The sequence below is a fragment of the Mustela nivalis genome (assembly GCF_964662115.1).
Source record: "Mustela nivalis genome assembly, chromosome: 8".
NCBI lineage: Eukaryota > Metazoa > Chordata > Mammalia > Carnivora > Mustelidae > Mustela > Mustela nivalis.
In genome coordinates this window covers 128482421-128504892 of record NC_139027.1, presented here as the reverse complement: position 1 = coordinate 128504892, position 22472 = coordinate 128482421, and the positions used below count along the sequence as shown (strand labels likewise).

General features: G+C 41.9%; 1 protein-coding gene across 2 annotated transcripts in view; it reads right to left on the bottom strand.

The window, feature by feature from the left end:
- IFT52 (intraflagellar transport 52) overlaps positions 1 to 21910 on the bottom strand; it is a 39632-nt gene extending 17722 nt beyond the window's left edge. The window contains exons 1-7 of one of the 2 annotated variants that reach the window (XM_082744668.1): positions 21768 to 21910; positions 17353 to 17477; positions 16431 to 16518; positions 12071 to 12200; positions 11705 to 11780; positions 10331 to 10402; positions 4077 to 4203 (exon numbers count right to left, since the gene is read on the bottom strand). In XM_082744668.1, the coding sequence (XP_082600794.1) occupies positions 4077 to 4203; positions 10331 to 10402; positions 11705 to 11780; positions 12071 to 12200; positions 16431 to 16518; positions 17353 to 17477; positions 21768 to 21788 (639 nt within the window). In that variant the 5' untranslated portion in view covers positions 21789 to 21910. The remainder of the gene's footprint in view (positions 1 to 4076; positions 4204 to 10330; positions 10403 to 11704; positions 11781 to 12070; positions 12201 to 16430; positions 16519 to 17352; positions 17478 to 21767) is intronic. The other variant, XM_082744669.1, reaches the window with a different exon arrangement.
- Between the last annotated feature and the right edge of the window lie 562 nt (positions 21911 to 22472).

The following is a 22472-nucleotide window of genomic DNA, read 5'->3' as shown; positions in this document are numbered from 1 at the left end:
TCTACTTGACTTTAACCAAAAGCAATGTGAATTAGATTTATAACATTTTCCCTGTTAACTTATAAATGAAGATTATAATCCTAAAGGAAAAAATCCAAAAGCAATCTATAGAGATTTAAAGATATTTTATGAGTATGAAAAGACAGTATTTAATGGGTGCCTGGATGGCTCGGTGGGTTAAGCCTCTCGTCATGATCTCCGGGTCCTGGGATCGAGCCCCACTTTGGGCTCTCTGCTCAGCGGGGATCCTGCTTCCCCCCCTCCTCTCTGCCCGCCTCTCTGCCTACTTGTAATCTCTCTCTCTGTCAAATAAATAAATAAAATCTTAAAAAAAAAAAAAAAAAAAAGACAGTATTTAAGATCCAAACAAAAAAGTAACCCACGAGCATGAAAAATTCACAGAAGAGGGCACCTGGATGCCTCAGTTAGTTAAGTGTCCCAACTCTTATATGTCATTTGCAAATATTTTCTCCCATTCTGTCAAGTGTCCAACTCTTGATATCAGCTCAGGTCATGATCTCAGGGTTGTGAGACTGAGTCCTATGTCGGGCTCCATGGTGGACGTGCAGCCTGTTTAAGATTCTCTCTCCCTCCCACCCCTCCCCCATTTCTCTCTCTCTCTCTCTCTCTCGCTCTCTCTCTCAAAAAAGAAAAAAAAAATTCACAAAAGAAATAACTGGTCAATAAGAAAAAATTTAATTTGTAGTTAAAAAATGTCAAAACAAAGTATTTTTGCCTATCAGATCAATAAATATGAAAAAGATGACTACAAATAATGTCAAATTTCAATGAAATAAGTTCTTTAACAGATTGCTGAAACTGTCAATGTACGCAAGAATGCATATAAAACTCTATGGACAATTTTGCAGTCATAATCACAGAAAGTCAGAAATAAATTCCAACGTTCAGCCACAGAAACAGTAGGTAAGAATAAGGGGCTCTCCTGCAGTCGTGAAGCTTTATGTTACAAAGGCTTTTCAGTAACCCGGAAGAAGGCTTCTGTCATAACATGAGGTGCTTTTTTTTAACATGAGGATAAAAAAAAGTATACCATAAATTGTATAGCTACCCTAGTTTAAAGTCCATGTGGCAAATATACAAGCATGAGCTGCAAAAAATGGACGCCTGGGTGGCTCAGTTGGTTAAGCAGCTGCCTTCGGCTCAGGTCATGATCCCAGCGTCCTGGGATCGAGTCCCACATTGGGCTCCTTGCTCGGCAGGGAGCCTGCTTCTCTCTGCCTCTGCCTGCCATTCTGTCTGCCTGTGCTCGCTCTCTCCCCCTCTCTCTCTCTGATAAATTTAAAAAAAAAAAAGTGGGAGAAAATGATCACAATGTCAATTCTGTAGTGAGAAAATTCTTTTTTTTCCCCTTCCATCTCTGTACTTTTCAATTTTTCTACAATGAGCATAAATTACTTTTATAATGAGGAAAATAGTACAATGTAAAACTACAAAATGAATTCAGTTTTTCCTGCAATGTCACATACAGAAACAGGCCCAGTGGTGATGGTACTAGGAAAGAACTACTCTCAAGCCAGAGATGGCAAGAGATAAAAATACACAAATTCCATAAATCAAACAAGATTTGCAAAATGTGACTTATGCCACATTAAAAGCAAATGGCTTATAGGAAAAATAACACTATTACTATAAAATAACCATTGAAAGCGCACCATTTACTGAGAACAGGAAGTGAATCTGGTGGAATTCCAAAGAAAGAACGGAGGAGTGCTGATTGAACCCCGCTGCGATTTGAACCCACATATGTAAGTAAATACAGGATGAGAAAAGGACTTTCCTTCTCACTACTATCCAGAGTTTGGTCTATACTTTTTCTTTACTATTCTTTTTTTTCCCTGCCTCATTTATTTCAGACTATAGATCTTCCTTCAATCTTTTTATTCTGGACAGAGATTCATTCTACTGTTGTCTTCAGTTTTCCATCTTTTGTCTATTTGTTCCAATTAAAGAAGAGTCTATCTACTTAAGGACTGATTTGCTCCTTCAATTTTAATGAGTTTATCCTGTAAATGAAAGACCTAGAAAGGATCCTGACAAGCTCAAGAAGGCAATGGCCCTGGGAAAGGAGGCAGAACACACCCCCCATCCCAATCCCATGTTAGCCTCGCCCTGCTTGGGGTTTCTAGGAGTATGGGAGTGGCCCCTCTCGGGCATTACTGGTTTATCTCACCAGCTTAAAAGTGACAGGTAAAAACCTCTTAAAGATTGTGTTTCTAAGGCAGGACTAAAAGCTTGGTAGGAGGGTTGCCTGGGTGGCTCAGTCAGTTCAATGGTTGACCATCTGACTCTCAATTTCAGTTCAGGTCACGATCTCAGGGTCCTGGGATGGGCCTGTAGCAGGCTCCCCCACCCAACAAAGAGTCTACTTGAGAGTCTCTTTCCTCCCTGTGCCCCTACCCCAGCCTGCACATGTTCTCTCTCTAAATAAATACATAAAATCTTTTTTAAAAAACTAAAATAAAAGCTTCTTAGGAAAAGAACATATGGGAAGGGGAAAAAGGAAGCAAACCCTTTAAATAGCTTTCCCTTTTAAAAAGCAAACCTTTTTAAATAGCTAGGCAATGAGCAAATGATAATCTCATGAGTTCTAGAAGAATCATCACAGTTAGCGCAGAACTCTGTACCTAATAGATGTTTCATAAAAATCCACTGAGGAAGCTAGGTGAAGTCTCTGTGCACAGTTAAAAAATAAAAAATCATAGGGGTGCCTGGGTAGCTCAGTCGGTTAAGTTTCCAACTCTTGATTTTGGTTCAGGTCATGATCTCAGCATTGTGAGATAGAGCCCCAGGCCATATCCCTCCATGCTGGGCATGGAGCCTGCTTGAGATTCTCCCTCTCCCTCTCTAAATAAATAAATAAGTAATCGAAATATTATACTACCAGATGCCCCTAGTTGTCTCATTACTTTGGTGACTATAAATTGACAGTTTCTATAAACTGATTATTTCCACATTTTGAATCATTTAATACTTCACTCTAATTTTAAAACTATTTCCAGGTGTTTGGGAGAAACTAACTACCATAATAACTATGGAATTTTGCCCAAATCTATTCTTTCAAAAACAGCATAGGTATTTATTTACTTCCTAATAAAATGAAGCCAGACCTTTTAAATATGGGAGAGAAAAGTAATACCTAAATGTCACAAAGAAAAATAAGATGTGAGGAATTAGAGAAAAACTGGGAGGTCAGCTGGTGAATTCTAAGTCTCGGTAGTTGCAAAAAGGTGAATTCAGCAAAACATGAATTAAAAGGCAACAAATGGATGGGGCCCCTGGGTGGCTCACTCAGTTGAGTGCCCGACTCTTGATTTAGGTCTTTTTTTTTTTTTTTTAAAGATTTTATTTATTTATTTGACAGAGAGAAATCACAAGTAGATGGAGAGGCAGGCAGAGAGAGAGAGAGGGAAGAAGGCTCCCTGCTGAGCAGAGAGCCCAATGCGGGACTCGATCCCAGGACCCTGAGATCAAGACCTGAGCCGAAGGCAGCGGCTTAACCCACTGAGCCACCCAGGCGCCCCTTGATTTACGTCTTAATCTCAGGGTCATGAGCTCAAGTCCTGCACTGGGCAGTGGAAAAGTGGGGTCACGCTGAGAGGCACTATGTCCTCTGGCATCATCTACTGCCACATTCTGTGGGGTTTCCAGGATGAGAACTGAGCAACTAGTCTTCTGATATGTTGCCCTGAGACAAACTAAAATAACAGCACAACTGTGTGGATTTTGGCATTGTGCGTTAACTCACCCTTTCCCTGGACGGACTCTCCGCTGAGAGTGAGAGCCTGTAGTCATAGACAGTTCTTATACAGGTAGCCTCATGCTACCGTGCAATAGCTTTGGATTTAGAATGGTAAGAACAAGGTTTAGGTCTCGACTCCATTGATTACTGGACCATCTGCTGTTTCCCCATAAATGAAGTGAGTTAACTGAAATACTACCCACAGGGCTGGTGTAAAGATTGGTGAGAAAACACATGAAACTCCTCTGGAAGTAGCAGTTTTTATTATTTCAATAATAAAAATAACATATCCACCCACATCTAAGAAAGGCTGTACCTTCGAGTGATAGAACGCCAGAATGGGTCTGTTAAGCGGGAAACAGACGGAGCCTGTGGACAGAACGGCCACTGCGGGTTTCATGACACTCAGTGTGGCACCAAAAGGGTAGACAAAAGTGAGAGCCCTGAAAGAAATTAAAGAAACACTCAAATTTTTTTAAAAAAATGAATTAAAAAATTTTGAAGATGATTTCAGTGCCTCTTGAACAATTTAAGATCAAACACAAAGGTTTTATTGTGGGGGGGGGGGATAGTCAGGAGTAAAAACCCGACATTTTATTACATACACACAGAGGCCCAATAACAAAATTGAGACCCAAAGAAATGACCAAGGCAGGCAGTTTCTTAACACTTTTTATACAGAGACAATAAATGTGTGAGGGATTGACAGGATAAAGAAAACAGGGGCGCCTGGGTGGCTCAGCAGGTTAAGCCTCTGCCTTCATCTCAGGTCATGATCTCGGGGTCCTGGAATCGAGCCTGGCATCGGGCTCTTTGCTCAGCAGGGAGCCTGCTTCCCCCTCTCTCTCTGCCTGTCTCTCTGCCTGCTTGTGATCTCTCTCTCTCTCTGTGTCAAGTAAATAAATAAAAGTTTTTTAAAAATTAAAAAAAAAAAAAAGAAAAGAAAACAGGTATTTGAGGACTTTAGTTAGGAATTCTAAGTGGAAACTGGGCCGAGGTATCAGACCAGTAAAAAGGCAGCAAGGTTTATTTCTATAGCTTCCTCGACTTTAAGTTCCCTACATCGGGTGATAAGGATATCTTTTACTTCTTCCTTTTCTTTTCTTTTTCAATTTTTTATTTAAATTCTGGTTAGTTAACATACAGTGTAATATCGGTTTCAGGAGTAGAATTCCGTGACTCATCACTTACAGACAACAGCCCGTGCCCACCATAAGGAGCGCCATCCTTAATGCCCATCCCCCACCTGCTTCTCTCCATCAACCCTCAGTTTGTTCTATATCACTGAGAGTCTCTTATGGTGGGGTGCCTGGGTGGCTCAGTGGGTTAAGCCTCTGCCTTCAGCTCAGGTCATGATCCCAGGGTCCTGGGATTGAGCCCCGCATCGGGCTCTCTGCTCAGCAGGGAGCCTACTTCCCTTCCTCTCTCTCTGCCTGCCTCCCCGCCTGCTTGTGATCTCTCTCTGTCAAATAAATAAATAAAAATCTTAAAAAAAAAAAAAAGAGAGTCTCTTATGGTTTGCTTCCCTTTTTCCCTTCCCATATGCTCATCTGTCTTGTTTCCTAAATTCTACATGTGAGTGAAATCATACAGTATGTGGCACTCTCTGACAGACATTTCACTTAGCATGATATACTCTAGCTCCATTCACATTGATCGCAAATGGCCAGATTTTATTCTTTTTGATGGCTGAGCAATATTCCACTGTGTACATACACCACATCTTTATCCATTCATCATTGGGCTCTCTCCACAGTTGGGCTATTTTTTTTTTAATATTTTATTTATTTATTTGACAGAGATCACAAGTAGGCAGAGAGGCAGGCAGAGAGAGAGAGAGGAGGAAGCAGGCTCCCGCTGAGCAGAGAGCCCGATGTGGGACTCGATCCCAGGACCATGAGATCATCATGACCTGAGCCGAAGGCAGAGGCTTTAACCCACTGAGCCACCCAGGCGCCCTGGGCTATTGTTGATAATGCTGCTGTAAACATCACAGTGCCCTGTGATCACCCTGGAATCAGTCATTTCTGTATCCTTTAGGTAAATACCTAGTAATTCAATTGCTGGGTTATAGGGTAGTTCTTTCTTTAACTTTCTGAGTAACCTCCATACTGTTTTCCAGAATGGCTACACCAATTTGCATTCCCACCGACACTGTAAAAGAGTTCCCCTTTCTCTGCATTGTCACCAACATCTGTTGTTTCCTGTGTTGTTATTTTTAGCCGTTCAGACAGGTGTGAGGTGGTATCTCATCACAAACACAAAACTTAAAAAAAAAAAAAAAAAAATGGGACGCCTGGGTGGCTAATTGGTTAAGCAGCTGCCTTCGGCTCAGGTCATGATCCCAGCGTCCTGGGATCGAGTCCCACATCGGAGTCCCACATCGGGCTCCTTGCTCTGCAGGGAGCCTGCTTCTCCCTCTGACTCTGCCTTCCACTCTGTCTGCCTGTGCTCACTCTCTCTCTCTCTCTCTCTTACAAATAAATAAATAAAATCTAAAAAAAAAAAAAAAAACCCCACAAAATTTGCTCTAAGCTTTGTTTTGTCAACTCAAAAATTGGTATAACTCTAGCTACTAGTTTAATAAAGCATTTTACAAATCTGAATGCAAATTCACAACATAATCACATGCGTAAATGGTTGTAACTGGAAGAACTAAAGAAATCCCTATGCTGGAGGAGGAAGAGGGGCCCTTATCTTACAGCTGAACTGGAGGTACAAATGAGCCTACTCTGTATGACAATGCCTTCCAAGCAAGCAGCTCCCTCTTCCTTACAGATCTGACTGGTGTCATCTCCAGGAATGAATGGCTGTCATTAGAAGGCTGTGTTTCCAGTCCAGCGCTTTTAAGAATAGTCGTGACATCAGACACTTCTCCACACACCTGCCTTGGCCTCCTTCCCCCACCCTCCTAACAAACACTTAAGAGTATCTGGAATGCATCAGTCTGACCTGGGGCAAATTACTCCTAAAAAGGGGTAAGGGAAGGGTGCAGACCCAGGGCTGTGGCCAACCCCTGCAGGAGGGGTTAAGGCTTAACTGAAAGCAAGATGGAGCTCTGCAAAGGTTCTTGTTTGAAGGAAGTGCTCTCTAAATGAAGAAAAACAGGAATCTTATAACAAAATGTAAAGTTAGAAACCATGAAGAGCTCTCTATGAAGCTAATGTGAATTTTCTTTTCTCTTAGACCATGAGAAAATTCCTTATAGCTTACGTTTAAAATTATTTCCTTCCAGAGTTAGGTTCCCCCTCATTCAGTCAATCTCACCTACCCCTCTGCCTTCCGTGTCATATGGTGGGTGAAAAGTGGCACCGGCCCCCCATTCTCTATTCTCCCCCTGGCACCCTGTCCCAGCAGCAGCCCAGGAAAGGGGACTGTGGCCGTGAGTCCCACACCAGAAACAGAAAGAAAAGAGCAGCTGTCATGGAGGAAGAAAAGGGATGTGGGAGAAATAGTTATATGGATGTGAGTGTACATCCTTGCCTCACACTTCCCCCGAATGCACACCAAGGAGAAGAGTCTCAAGGAGGAAGGGAGATGGACACTTGAGTCATACAATGAAAACTGTCAGCTTTATTTCCTCCACTCCTTTATTATTACTAAGAAAGCAATCAGACTGACAATTTGATAGGATTTTAAGCATAAGACTATACATCCACCTAAAATCCAAAAACAGGATTTTTCTTTTTAAAGATTTTATTTATTTATTTGACAGAGAGAAATCACAAGTAGATGGAGAGGCAGGCAGAGAGAGAGAGAGGGAAGCAGGCTCCCTGCTCAGCAGAGAGCCCGATGCGGGACTCGATCCCAGGACTCTGAGATCATGACCTGAGCCGAAGGCAGCGGCTTAACCCACTGAGCCACCCAGGCGCCCAAAAACAGGATTTTTCTAAACTACACGTGAACAAGCAAGACTGGCTGCAGGAATAGCTGGGAAAGTGTATTCCTGGGAAAGGGAACAGATATGTCCTGGCCCTAAGGTGGGAATGAGCTCAGTATATTTAAGGAACTGAAACAAAGTCAGTGTGGCTACAGCTGAGTGAGAGATAGGAAAACGAACATGACAGAAAAATAGGTTAAATGAGAACCTCAGACTTCAATAGGTCAAGAGTTTTCAAAACACAAACAGGACTAGGTCTCTACATCTCAGAGCCTGCCCAGAAACCGCTACTTCCAGGATGCCCCAGGAAATAGCTGCCCGTCACCACAATTACAGAAGACTCAGTAACACAACAGCAGGTAGGTACTACACCACACGGCTTACAAAGCACCTCGAAAAATATGGTCTCAGTGGAGTCTCCCAGTAACTTCGTGAGATTCATTTTGTCTCCATTACACAGACGTGGAAACAGAAGCTAAGAGTAACTTGCCTGGGTCACCCTGCAGGTTAAGACATGAAAATAGAAACTTCTACCGCCAAGTCCACGGTTCTTTCACCTACACCACTGGATAAGCTGACAGGAAGCTTAAGAATTAGGTTATGGGGGTGGGGGAGGGGTGAAAGAGATGCCAGGACTAAAGAGGACACTTCTCATGATCAGTGAAGAATGTTTGGAAATGTTGAATCGCTATATTGTATACACCTGAAATTAATGCAACACTGTATGTTAATTATACTGGAATTAAAATTTAAAACTTTCTTGAAAAAAGAGACTGGGCACGGAGCCTACTTAAAAATAAGTAAGTGGGGCACCTGGGTGGCTCAGTGGGTTGAAGCCTCTGCCTTCAGCTTGGGTCACAGTCCCAGGGTCCTGGGATCGAGCCCCACATCAGCCTCTCCGTTCCTCGGGGAGCCTGCTTTCTCCTCTCTCTCTCTCTGCCTACCTCTCTGCCTGCTTATGATTTCTGTCTCTCAAATAAATAAATAAAATCTTTTAAAATAAATAAATAAGATTATGATTCTCGAATGTCAAAAATGTTAATTCTATGATGTATGTTGCCATACGTTTTTCCCTTTTACAACTTTCCCTTGGTTTCATCCTAAGAAAGGTCTTCCCTATTTTAAGGATTATAAAAATTCACCTACTTTTAGAAATTTTATGATTTCATTTCTTTTAATATTTAAAATTTTAATCCATCTGAAATATATTTTAGGAGTGTGCTACAAAAATGGAAATGTTTTTTCAAATGGTTAGCCACAATTATGCCATTTATTCCCCAATAATTTAGAAATGTCACTAATAATTCTCATTTTTCATATACAGTCTAATTCTAATTTATTTATTTCTCATTATTTCTGCATTAGTACCACATTATTTTTACTACTAGAGTTTTATGATATTCTTTGACTACATAAATGTTCAACTCCTGGGGCACCTGGATGGCTCAGTTGGTTAAACCTCTGCCTTCAGCTCAGGTCATGATTTCAGGGTCCTGGGATCGAGCCCCGTGTCGGGCTCTCTGCTCAGTGGGGAACCTGATTCCCCCACCCCCCGACTCTCTCTCTGCCTACTGTGACCTCTCTGTCAAATAAATAAATAAAATCTTTAAAAAAAAAGGTTCAACTCTTATGAGGTGAAATATCTCAAAGTTGAAAGGTAAAGCAGAAAAAATATAATACATGGAGGTCTTATAAATGAATAAAAAAAGAAAACCATCAATAGAAAATGGGCAAAAAGTAGTCAACAGGAAATTCACAGAAGAAATACAATCAGCCAATAGGCTTTAAAGGCCATCCCACTCAGCCATAATCAAAGAAATGCAAATTAAAATAAAGAGATATCATTTTCACTAGAATACTCCATGCTGGGAAGAGAGGAAAAAGGAGCATGTTCACAGGGACAGAAAGTGCTACGAACTACCTGGGGGGCAATTTAGCGATGTACCACATTTGGCAATGCAACAATTGGAAAACTTCTGACCAAGAGATTCTAATGCTAAGAATCTAACCTTGCTGGCATAAATGCACAAAAACTGCACATACAAAGACATTCACTATGTCTGTCATAAAGTAAGTGCTCAATAAATGTTAGGTTTAACTATTAAAACAAAATATCATAAATAACCTCAATGTTAAACAATAGGAGACTGTTAGATAAATTAGGATAATTCCAGTTTAATCTAGTCATTTAAAAGGATATGGTGCATCTCTCTCTGTTTATATATGAAAAAAAAATCTAGAAATCTAAATACCATATTGTTAAGAGTCATAATCCTTGGGGAAAAGGGTATACATTTATAGTATAGGACTTCTATTTTCTTCCTTTTGAACTGTTCAAATTGCGTGGAGTTGTTTTTGTTTTGTTTTGTTTTGTTTGGTGAGAATGACATTTGTAATCAGAAATGAAAACTCTTGGGACGCCTGGGTGGCTCAGTTGGTTAAGCAGCTGCCTTCGGCTCAGGTCATGGTCCCAGCGTCCTGGGATCGAGTCCCACATCGGGCTCCTTGCTCCGCAGGGAGCCTGCTTCTCCCTCTGACTCTGCCTTCCACTCTGTCTGCCTGTGCTCACTTTCGCTCGCGCTCTCTCTCTGACAAATAAATAAAATCTTAAAAAAAAAAAAAAAAAGAAATGAAAACTCTTCAAAATGACAAAAGCAACCTCTTTAGGGAGCCTCAGAAAACACACTCACTGGGCATTGTTTCCACTGCTTTCTTCATCGATGATTCCAGGCACAGCCTTCCCTGCTGCTCGGCTAATTTCCCTTGAAGAAAAAAAAATTAAACCTAGTAAACAAAAAAATTTAGGAATTTCATACTCCATTCATTAGTAGTAAGTATGAACTAACTGCAACGATTCTGCAGACTTATTCAAAATACAGTTCTCAGAACTTAATTAAAGATACACCTACACACCTACACCTCTTCCTGTAGCTTGAAAAAGTTAACATTTAAATATGAGGTTCAGCTCTTCCTTCTTGAGTCCTGAGGGAAAGATCAATATACTAAACTACATTCTAGATGAGACAGACATTCTAGTCCTATATTCTAGACTCTGTATCACCAGAACCAGGAGAGCACCTGGCATATAACAAACTCAAGTGTGGAATGAATAATTTTGAATAAAGGAAAAAACGCACAGAGAGGGCACCTGACGTTGCTTCTCTCATGCATTCATTTCCCGCTTCTCCAAAGGCCCTAATTTAGCCCTTAAGATCCTGTGAAACAGAAAAACTTGACTTCACCCCAGTCTCCAGGATAGGGAATATGACCTAATTATACCATCAGGACATTCTATGCCCGCTGCCACAGCGACCAGTTCAGGATGGGCATGTGGCCCAAACCAGCTCAAACACAGCAAATCTCAGGACTACTCTTGCTGAGAATGCTGGGACCAAGGCAGGCTCTCTTGCCCTAGATGGTGTGGCATGCCGATATAAATTTGGGAACTGCTAAAACTGTCCAGCCCATAGACACAGGAGAGCAGAGCCAAGAGACCTACAGAGCAATGGGACTGGAGCCCTAACAACATCATGAATTTTCAGTTAATCCACACCCAAAGCCTGCCGTATTTCTGGGCTTTTCAATTACACGAGTCGATAAAATCTCGTTATTGTTTCATCTCATTGAGAGAATAGGGTTTTCTATACTTGTAGCTGAATGCATTCTGACAAAGAGTGAATGTGGAATACGGTTTCAAAAGATGGGAGGAATATAATTTGAGAAATGAGAAGTAATATAATAAACTAAATTATAATATAGTAAAATAAAAGAGTAACAAAGGAAGAAAGGCTAGTGAAAAGAATGTGTGAGATGAGAAGAGAGAAGATAGGAATCATTTGTTAAAATATTTCTGCTTTTGGGGCACCAGGGTGGCTCAGTAGGCTGATGCTTGGGTTATGATCTCAGGGTCCTGAGATCGAGCTCCGCATCGGGCTCTCTGCTCAGCGGGGAACCTGCTTCCCCCCCTCTCTCACCTGCCTCTCTGCCTACTTGTGATCTCTCTCTGCCAAATAAATAAAAAAAAAACTTAAAAAAAAAAAAAATTCTGCTTTCAACACACTCACCTATTCAGGACTCCATTGGAAACTAGAGCTTCTTTTGGATGGAAATACTTATAATATACATTTCTAACCACAGCATCTTTAGAGGAAAGGAGAGGAAGTTGCATCTTAGATTAGAAATAGGTTTGATATTATAAACACATATAAAATTTTACGTGTAAGAAATCCTGGAACTCTGTTCCCATTCCTCCCATTTTAATACCATGGAAGAAGCCCCAAAAGGCTCAGACTGCCACTGAGATCAAAATGCTGGACCATGCACCCTCAGCCCAGGGCTCTTTCCACTGTACTTCTGGGTCCAGAGGGCTACAATATGAATAATAAATGGGAAACAACTGCTTCTACTAAAATAACAATAATCATAATTACCACTATTAACCATGATTCCATATTCTTCTAGAAGAAAGTTAATATTGGTGTCGAATCTGGATTCCCCACCTTCTCCCAGCATCACAAGGATATCACCACCACCATCAAGGTATTTCTTCAGGACTTCAAACTACACAAAAGAAAAAAAATCTATGAATATACCCAAAAGACTTTTGTCCAAAGACTTTAAGACCTTAACTACCTGAAAAATAAATATAAGCCACTTAAATATAAATGTATATAAGATAACATAAAAGTTACTCTCTACATAGAATTTCCAAGCTTGCCTTTAAGCATAAAGTTCCAAAATACTCAAACGGAATTCACATTTTCCACCTTGACTATTTGGAAACAAAGCTCACAGGTCACTGAGCAGCAGCCCTGGTCTCAACCCAGTGGAGATAAAATCAGCCCTGGCTGAAAACGATTGCTCTGGACCATACCTGCCCCTCCCCGCCAGCTATCAACATCAGGATGAAGACACTGCATACCACCCCCAGGGAGGAATTCTGTTCCAGTCATTCATTGACTGATCAACCCGTGAGAAATGCATGTTATCTGCTTATCTCCTGGGAATCTCTCTCTTGCTTTCCCAAAGCTGGAGAGGAAAGAAAAATCTAAGACTGGTCTTGTTGACCCAGCCTGAGAAAACCTGGTAGGGTGAGTGGTCTAGACCAATAGTGTCTCAACTCTCCTCAAGCATCCCGTAAGAAAATGTGAACACCCACTCTGATATGTATATGAAGTATATGTATTTATAGAATTATAAAACATCCTCTTAAGAAGGGAAATTCTGAAGGATAATAAAGATATGACAAATGCAATTTCCTTCTGGCACCTCAGTGATTCACCACGTACACCCCACTTTGGACACCACCACCTCGGTCCAGCTCTGCAATAGCAAAGCCCTTGCACTTGCACACTCCCTAGATTTCCTTCTCTCCTTCAGCCCCCTAAATATAGAAAACATAGTTCAATGATTAACATTGCCAAGGTGGCTTGTTCCCAAATGAGACTAACTCCACAGATTCTGGACTCTCCACAAGACTGCCCCATTCATGGGGATCCTACATAGTATTTTTAGCATTTGTTTCAAAATGTCAGATATAAAGAAGTGCTCTAGTGTATGTGTACTACTGACACTCCAGTGTAAACAAACTGAAATATACATATTCTTCTAGTGCCCATGTGCCCAAACACTGACAATTTGAAGTATACATACTCTTTCATAAGTCTTTACGTTACAGTTAAGACACTTTTTTTTTTTTTAATGGTGGTGGGTACTAATATCTAGCCTTCTCGATTCAGAATAAAGGTACACTTATAATACAGACAGTGATACCTGGGTGGCTCAGTCGATTAGGCATCTGACTCTTGGTTTTGGCTCAGATCATGATCTCAGCACCATGGGATAGAGCCCCACATAAGGCTCTGCTCAGCATGGAGTCTGCTTGAGGTTCTCTCTCTCTCTCCCTCTATCCCTCCCCCTACTTGCTCTCTCTCCCTCTCTCTCAAATAAGACAAATAAATAAAATCTGTAAAAATTAATATAGATAGATGTTGATCTGACAAAGTGGGGATACATGGTCTGGGTCAATTGGTGGTAAGTGAATATCACCACCGGGCAAATGCTTAAGCCCATGTGGCTGAGGTGGGAGTAAAGAAAAACTAAATTCAGTCTAAGTTCTAGCTTGATTCTCACATCTAATATCAGACATATGATGTCCTGTCAAAGAAGTTTCTGGAGGACAACATCAAAGACAGATCATATAGTCTATGAGGGGTGAACTGACCCCTTTACTGGTCCTAGGAGGCTAGCAGCAATGCCCAGAAAGGCAGTGATCTATGCCAGGAGGAAGACCTCTGCTAACCATTTGAATCCGCTTGATGTAAGAATAAAACACAAGGGAACGCTGGTACCTTTTTTTCTTTTTTTGAAGATTTTATTTATTTGACAGAGAGAGAGAGATCAGCAAAGGGGAGCAGCAGGCAGAGGAAGAGGGAAAAGTAGCTCACCCTGAGCAAGGAGCCCGATGCGGAGCCCGATCCCAGGGCCCTGGGATCATGAAGGCAGATGCTTAACGACTGAGCCACTCAGGTGCCCCAAAGGAATGTTGGTTCTTAGAAAGAAGTTCAAAGTTTTTCTGCCTTTCCTTCCCATGTCACTCCACCGCTAAAGAGAAGGCACAGTGCAGGAGATGGTCTGGTGGGAGAACATTTTATTAGGCTAACTATGCCTCTCAAGGGAGTCTATGTTTTGGAAGCCACTGCCGTCTATCCCTAAGAGCCTGAACGTTTGACTGAGGACTGTTTCCTGTTTGGAAAATGATCAGACAGGCACAGGTCTCTGATGGATGCCCTGGCTTTTCTGAGGCTGGCTGTTCCTCAGCAAAGACCGGATTACCTCTCTCTTTGTATTTGCTAGGTGGAGAAGAGCAGTAGCAGGGGAGAAACTATTGGAGTGAGACCCTCAGGGTCTCATAGGGTGGAGGCAGCTGGCCAAGTCCATGTTCCTAATAGGAATTCCGGCTCCTTCTCTCAATTAACCTGATCAAACACTTAAGTCTCGCTCCATGGCCAATGGCCACAATGCAGTCAGGTCAACAAAAAAAAGAACAATAGAAATGCTTCCCTGTAGACCTCCTCCCTGTGGCCCCAACCAAACTCAGAGCAGAAGACCTGGACTGCCCCAGTCTAAGGACCACACCAGTCCCACCCTGGCTCAGCCTCCTTACCCTCCACAACCCTACCTGAGCACCAAAGCACCTGCAAGTTTCTATGAGAAAAGCTCTTGCTGTGTTCTGGGGTTTCTGTTTAGTTGTGGTAAAGTACAAGTAACATTTACCATCTTAACCATTTTTAGGCTTACAGTTCAGTTATTGTGCATCTCTAGAATTCTTTTCATCTTGCAAAACTGAAGCTCAATACCTATTAAACAACTTCTCATTTCCTTCCTCACTCTAGCTCCTGGCAACCATGACTCTAACTTTATATGAATTTGACTACTCTAGGTATGTCATATAAATGGAATCATACAGCACTGGTCCTTTCATAATTGGCTTCTTTCATTTAGCATAACATCCTCAATATTCACTCATGTTGTAGCATGTATCAGAATTGTCTACCTTTTTAAATATATATATATATATATATATATATATATATATTTTTTTTTTTTTTTTTTTTTTTTTTTTTAATTTGACAGAGAGAGAGACAATGAGAGAGGAAATACAAGCAGGGGGAGAGGGAGATGGAGAAGGGCTCAAACCCAGAACCTTGGGGTGATGATCTGAGCCAAAGGCAGATGTTTAACAACTGAGCCACCCAGGCGCCCCTAGAATTCCCTATCTTTTTAAGGCTGAATAATAATTTATTATATGTATATACCACACTTTGTTTATCCATTCATCTGCTGGTAGACTTAGGTTGCTCCTACCTTTTGGCTATTGTGAATGCTGCTGCTATAAGAATGTACAAATATCTCTTTGAGATTCTACTTTCAATTCTTTTGGATATATATCTAGAAGTGGGACTACTGGATCATATGATAATTCTATTTTAAATTTTTTGAGGAACTGCCATTCTGTTTTACATCATGTCTGTACACACATATTTTACCTTTCCACCAACAGTGTACATGGGTTCCAATTTCTCTACATCTTTGCCAATACTTGTGTTCTGGGCTCTAAATTTAACATTCTTTGTCTACTCTATGAAATAGAATTTAAAACAGCTTTATTTTAAAAGGAGTTTTCCCCTGGGCACCTTGGTGGCTCACTTGATTAAACGACTGCCTTCAGCTCAGGTCATGATCCTGGAGTCCCAGGATCAAGTCCCGCATCAGGCTCCCTGCTGAGCAGGGAGCCTGTTTCTCCCTCTGACCTATCCCCTCTCATTCTCTCTCTCTCTCTCTCTCAAATAAATAAATTTTTAAAAATAAATAAATAATTTCTAAAGATTTAAAAAATAAATAAAATAAATCAAAGGATTTTCCCCCTGCATTGGGCTCCCTGCTCAGCGGGGAGCTTATTTCTACCTCTGCCTGCTGCTCTCCCTACTTCTGCTTTCTCTCTCTGTCAAATAAATAAAATCTTTAAAAGTAAATAAATAAATAAATGGAATTTTCCTATTTTCAAAACAAAAATATGGCAAACAGATATGGCTAGTTTTTCATTAGCCTCAACTATGTGTCTGGCACTTGACATGCATTAGCTCAGTTAATGACCACAACTCCATGATGAGGAAGAAAGTGCTTACCTTAAGGCAACACAGTGTATGGTGAAGAGGGATTTAAATCCAGAATTTAGAGCGCATGCACCTAACCATCTTATTATAGTTCTTCTTTCTGCATATTTCTTACCTCAGCTGCAGTAAATTTTTCCCTTGGTCCAGCTGTAATCCACAGTTTCACCCCAATTAGCTTTTCAGATGTGATTTCATCTTTTAAGCTAGAAATACGATTTTTAAAGTGTTAGGTCCATAATTTAAGCCAATTTAGGAATTATTTTAGCCTCTAGACTATATGGAACCAGAGGCCACAGAGGCCCAGAGATGAAGGGACTTAGAGGTACCTGGTAGAGCCTTTTTCCCAAAGTAAGAATCCCTTCCATAGGCTTGTCCCAGATCAGTCTCTGCTCAAATACTTCCTATAGGCCAAGATGTCCAAATTAACCCACACAAGAGTATAAAGAGTCCTCCAACTACTAATTTAATCAGCTCTGCCATTAGCTGGTATGATACCTTCACCTTATTAAGAAAAACCATTTAGGGGCGCCTGGGTGGCTAAGTGGGTTAAGCCTCTGCCTAAGGCTCAGGGTCCTGGGATCGAGCCCCGCATTGGGCTCTCTGCTCAGCAGGGAGCCTGCCTCCCCCTCTATCTCTGCCTGCCCCCCCCCCCTGCCTGCTTGTGATCTGTCAAATAAATAAATAAAATCTTTAAAAAAAAAAAAGAAAAACCATTTATACACGCACAAAGAAAGGTATTCTCATCTTTCCTTTCCCTAAACTGAAGTACTGATCCAAGTTAAAGTATGGAGAAAGACTCTAACCTCTCAAAAAGTTGTATATGTATAATTAGAATAACTTTTTGGTTTGTGATTTGGGAGACAACTTAATATGCTAATTGCCATTTTTTAAAAGAAATCATTTAGTTACTTCTGAACGATCCTTAAATTGAACTCCTCCTACCTAAACAACTGTTTACATAAGAAAATAAAGACTTTCCAATTACTACCAGCAGACTATTATTATCACTTAGAAGGGAAAACAATATACACAGTCACCTCTGAATCTTCCAATTACTCCGCAGTCTTTTCTGCATGGATTTATAGCCATTGTTGGTGGTAAATATTTCTTTTTTGTATGCATTGAAAAGAATGGTGCTCCGAAGTTCTTTCTCCATGGTTACCTTATGGGAAAAAAGAAGGGATCAGAAAAAGGGAAATAATAAACAATATTCCAAAAGACCCTAAATGGAATAGTCTTCTGGCTTATCCAGAAAGGGCATACAGCTGGAATCTAGCTATGAAATCCCTAGGATTCTCAAAGGTTGAGAGTGAAATGCATAATCACAGCCACAGAAATGTAAAGGCCAACTCTGGCTTCTGCCTCCTGTTTCTTTTTTTCTTTTTTTGTACTGAGACCTGGTAGATATTCTTTTTTTTTTTTTTTTTAGATATTCTTTTTTTAAATTAATTATTTTTATTGATATATAAGGTATTATTTGCCCCAGGGGTACAGGTCTGTGAATCGTCAGGCTTACACATTTCACAGCACTCACCATAGCACATACCCTCCTCAATGTCCAGAACCCAACCACCTTCTCCCTACCCCTCCACCCCCCAGCAACATTTTTTCCTTCCTTACCCCTCAAACCCTCCACCCTGCCTCTCAAATTCCTCATATCAGGGAGATCATATGATAATTGTCTTCCTCTGATTGACTTATTTCGCTAAGCATAATACCCTCTAGTTCCAACCACCTCATTGCAAATGGCAAGATTTCATTTCTTGTGATGGCTGCATAGTATTCCATTGTATACATATACCACATCTTTATCCATTCATCTGTTGATGGACATCTAGGTTGCCTCCCACTTCTTGCCCTGGCCTTTCTACCAGCCTCTTCTCACGACCCCACCCTACCATCACCCTATCTTTATGCCCTTAAACCATGTTTCCCACTTGATTTCTCTCTGCTAACTACTGTTAAGCGTGGGGCATAGTCTTCTAGATTCTTTTTATACATGTGTTAACTTATAATTTTTTTATGATACAGGATCCTATAATATGCACTATTCTGCAACACACTTTTTTCACCCAACCTTGTATCTTTCCATGTCAGTACGCATGGATCTACCACCCTAGGATCCCAGGATCATGACCTGAGCAGGAGCAGACACTTAACCAACTGAATCACCCAGATACCCCAAAACTACCTTTTTGAGGCTGATTTGAAATACCACCTTGAGGGGCATCAGGGTGGCTCAGAGGGTTAATACCCTCTAGTTAATACCCTCTAGTTCCAACCACCTCATTGCAAATGGCAAGATTTCATTTCTTGTGGATGGCTCTGCCTTCAGCTCAGGTCATGATCTCAGGGTTCTGGGATCGATCCCTGCATCGGGCTCTCTGCTCGCCAGGGAGTCTGCTTCCCCCTCTCTCTCTGCCTGCCTGCTGTGATCTCTCTCCCTGTGCTACACAATATTGCCTTTACAGATGTACCATAATTTAACCAGACATATAGATGAACATATTCTTTCAAATTTTTTCCTAGTAAAACAATGCTACAAACATTATCCTTAAACACGATGTTCTTCTGCACTTTCCATATATTTTTAAAGATTATTTATTTATTTATTTGACAGAGAAAGATCACAAGTAGGCAGAGAGGCAGGCAGAGAGAGAGGAGGGAAGCCTGCTCCCCGCTGAGCAGAGAGTCTGATGCAGGGCTCAATCCCAGAACCCTGAGACCAAGACCTGAGCCAAAGGCAGAGGACCAACCCACTGAGCCACCCAGGCACCCTGCACTTTCCATATTTTAGACTAAATTCCTACTTGTTGAATAGCTAAGTAAATTATTTCCAAACTGCCTCCAAAAATTGTACTTTTTATTTCCACTAATACTAATGTATTTATATGTATATGATCTTATTTCTAATCCTTTTCATCTTTGGTAGTAAAGTGAGCAAAAAAAAAAAAAAAAGACCTCACTGTTTTGATCCGCACTTTGAAATTAGTATGGTGGCCATCTTTCACTGTGCATATTGGCCACTTGTGTTTCTTCTGATTATCTTGCTTATGTATCTGTTCATTTTTCTCTTGGGTTTAATATTTTTCTACCCGATCATTAAATAGTTTCATAAAAGTACTTGTCTTTAGATTTAGCCTCTAACAGCTCTTTTGTTTTGGTTTAATGGAATTTTACAGGACATACAGAAGGTTTTAAATTTTATAGAGTCAAAAGTAGTAATCTTGGGGCGCCTGGGTGGCTCAGTGGGTTAAGCCGCTGCCTTCGGCTCGGGTCATGATCTCAGAGTCCTGGGATCGAGTCCCGCATCGGGCTCTCTGCTCAGCAGAGAGCCTGCTTCCCTCTCGTTCTCTCTGCCTGCCTCTCCATCTACTTGTGATTTCTCTCTGTCAAATAAATAAATAAAATCTTTAAAAAAAAAATAATAAAAAATAAAAAATAAAATAATAAAAAAATAAAAAATATTAAAAAAAAAGTAGTAATCTTTTCCTTTCTGGCTTCTGCATTATATGACATATTTACAAGAGTTTTTGCTGTGCCAAGATTACAAATACACACAATGCTTTCTTCCAGTATTCTGTTGTGTCGGTTTTTAAGATTTAAATTTTGGCCTATTTGGAATTTATTTTAGTCATCAAAATGAGGTTCATTATTTTTTTTTTATTATTACTAGAAAGCTGCCTGACACCAAACCACTTTTTCTTCTTCTTCTTCTTTTTTTTTTTTTTTTTTAAGATTTTATTTACTTATTTGACAGAGAGAAATAGAGAGAGAGCACATGCCGGGGGTGGCAGGCAGAGGAGAGAGAAGAGGCTCCCATGGAGCAGGGACCCTGCTGGGGCTGGGGTTGGGGGCTCAACCCTAGGATCCCAGGATCATGACCTAAGCAGGAGCAGACACTTAACCAACTGAACCACCCAGGTACCCCAAAACTACCTTTTCGAGGCTGATTTGAAATACCACCTTGAGAAGCATCAGGATGGCTCAGAGGGTTAAGCCTCTGCCTTCAGCTCAGGTCATGATCTCAGGGTCTGAGATCAAGCCCCACATCAGGCTCTCTGCTTGTCGGAGAGCCTGCTTCCCCCTCTCTCTCTGCCTGCCTGCTGTGATCTCTCTCTCCCTCTGCATCAAATAAATAAAATCTTTAAAAAAAAAAAAAAGAAAGAAAGAAAGGCCACCTTGACTACATAATAAATTTCTATAAGTACCTGTATTTGGATCTATTCTGAATTCCATTACATTCTATCTGCATGTTAAGTTCCTGCTCAGTCCATACTATTTTAATTACAATTTTTTAAAAATATTTTATTTATTTGACAGAGAGAAATCACAACTAGGCAGAGAGGCAGGCAGAGAGAGAGGAGGTAGCAGGCTCCCCGCAGAGCAGAGATCCCGATGCAGGACTCGATCCCAGGACCCTGGGACCATGACCTGATCCGAAGGCAGAGGCCTTAACCCACTGAGCCACCCAGGCGCCCCAAATTACAACTTTATTAATTTACAACTTTTATACTATCTGGTGGTGCTGCAGAGCTTATCCTCCTTATTGCCCTTACTTTTTAGAATTTTTCCTGCCCAGCCTCACATATTTTTTTTTTATTCCAGTTGAACTTTAAATTTTGTCATCTTAAAAAATAAAAGGTTTGGGGGCGCCTGGGTGGCTCAGTGGGTTAAGCCGCTGCCTTCGGCTCAGGTCATGATCCCAGGGTCGTGGGATCAAGTCCTGCATCGGGCTCTCTGCTCAGCAGGGAAACTGCTTCACCACCACCACCACCACCACCCCCCGCCTGCCTCTCTGCCTACTTGTGTCTCTGTCAAATAAATAAATAAAATCTTAAATTAAAAATAAAATAAAATAAAAGGCTTATGATTACAGCACCACTATCTTTTCATGTTCCAACCATTTGTGCATACTCTTTTCTTCCCAATATGTAGACACAATATTGTATCCAGTTTTTACCAGTTTCCTGAGGTGGGGGGGAACTCTACTAGTTAGGCTAGTAGGTTGTATGCACTCTTGCGTAGTTATGCCATAATGAACTCAATCACCACCTTTATGGGCATCTTTTCAATGATTCTGCCATCGCAAACACACTGGAATTTACATACATCAGCTTTTGCCATGATTTTTGCTGTAGGACAAGTTCCTAGAAGCACGATTCCTAGGAAAAAGGTTTGAGACTAGATGTCACCATTCCTAGGCCAATGCTCTTTCATACAAAGCAAGACGACTAAAAATCCGCCCAGTCGCAGGCGATGGGGATTTGAACCCAGTGTGAGGTTCGGAATCCCGGCCTACATCCGCGGCCCCAGTTTACTTTACCCCAACCAATCTCGATTTTCCACTAGACTGGCCCAAAGGCCTCAGGAACAGGCCGGCGCGACCCTCGCCAGCCCCCAGGCAGCCCCAACGGCCCGGCAAGCTCAGCCCAGTCGGAGGCCTTCTTACCTGAGGTCCAGTGACCACCATCTTCACCTGACACCGCCCAGCATCCCGCGGCCAGGTATCCAAGGCCTCTTAGCAACGGCGGTGCGAGGCGGCGCGCCGGGCAGGCGCACTGGGGCGGGGACCTGCGCCGGAGCAACGTAATGACGACAGTAACAGGAAGACGCCATTTCGCCTAGAGCGTCACGGGGCAGGAGGTCAGGGGGCGGGGCTACTAGGGGACTGTACCATTATGATGGCTGAGGGGTAAACCCAAACGGAACGTGAATTAACTTTAAGCCAAAGAAAAGCCCACCTCGCTTCGTCCTTCAATGTCAAGTATTCTTAGAGGCTGATAAAAATGGTAGGACCCTAGGACCCAAACTTCGCTCCACCCTGAGGGAGAAGAGTGAAGGCTTCCGATGGGGTGGGGACGGGGGAATGCCCCAGCCTAGACCCCAGGGGCGCAGGTGCGGAGCCGAGGGGCGGCTCGGACCCTGCGTCGGGGTGCGGGTTCTTCGAACGCAGGTTAGGGGCTCCGTGCCCTGCGTGGAAGGGGCTCAGGATCTTGGGAGCCCAGGAAGGGCTTCCTGGGAGAGGGTGGTTAGGTTTAGGGGTGCGAATGGTCACGGAGATCGTTCTTCGTTGATGAGCCCAGCATCCCTGAGGGACCCTGCGGTAGGCCCGTGGTATGGTCGTGAGCCCCGCCCTCTGTGCCTCCCCGGACTG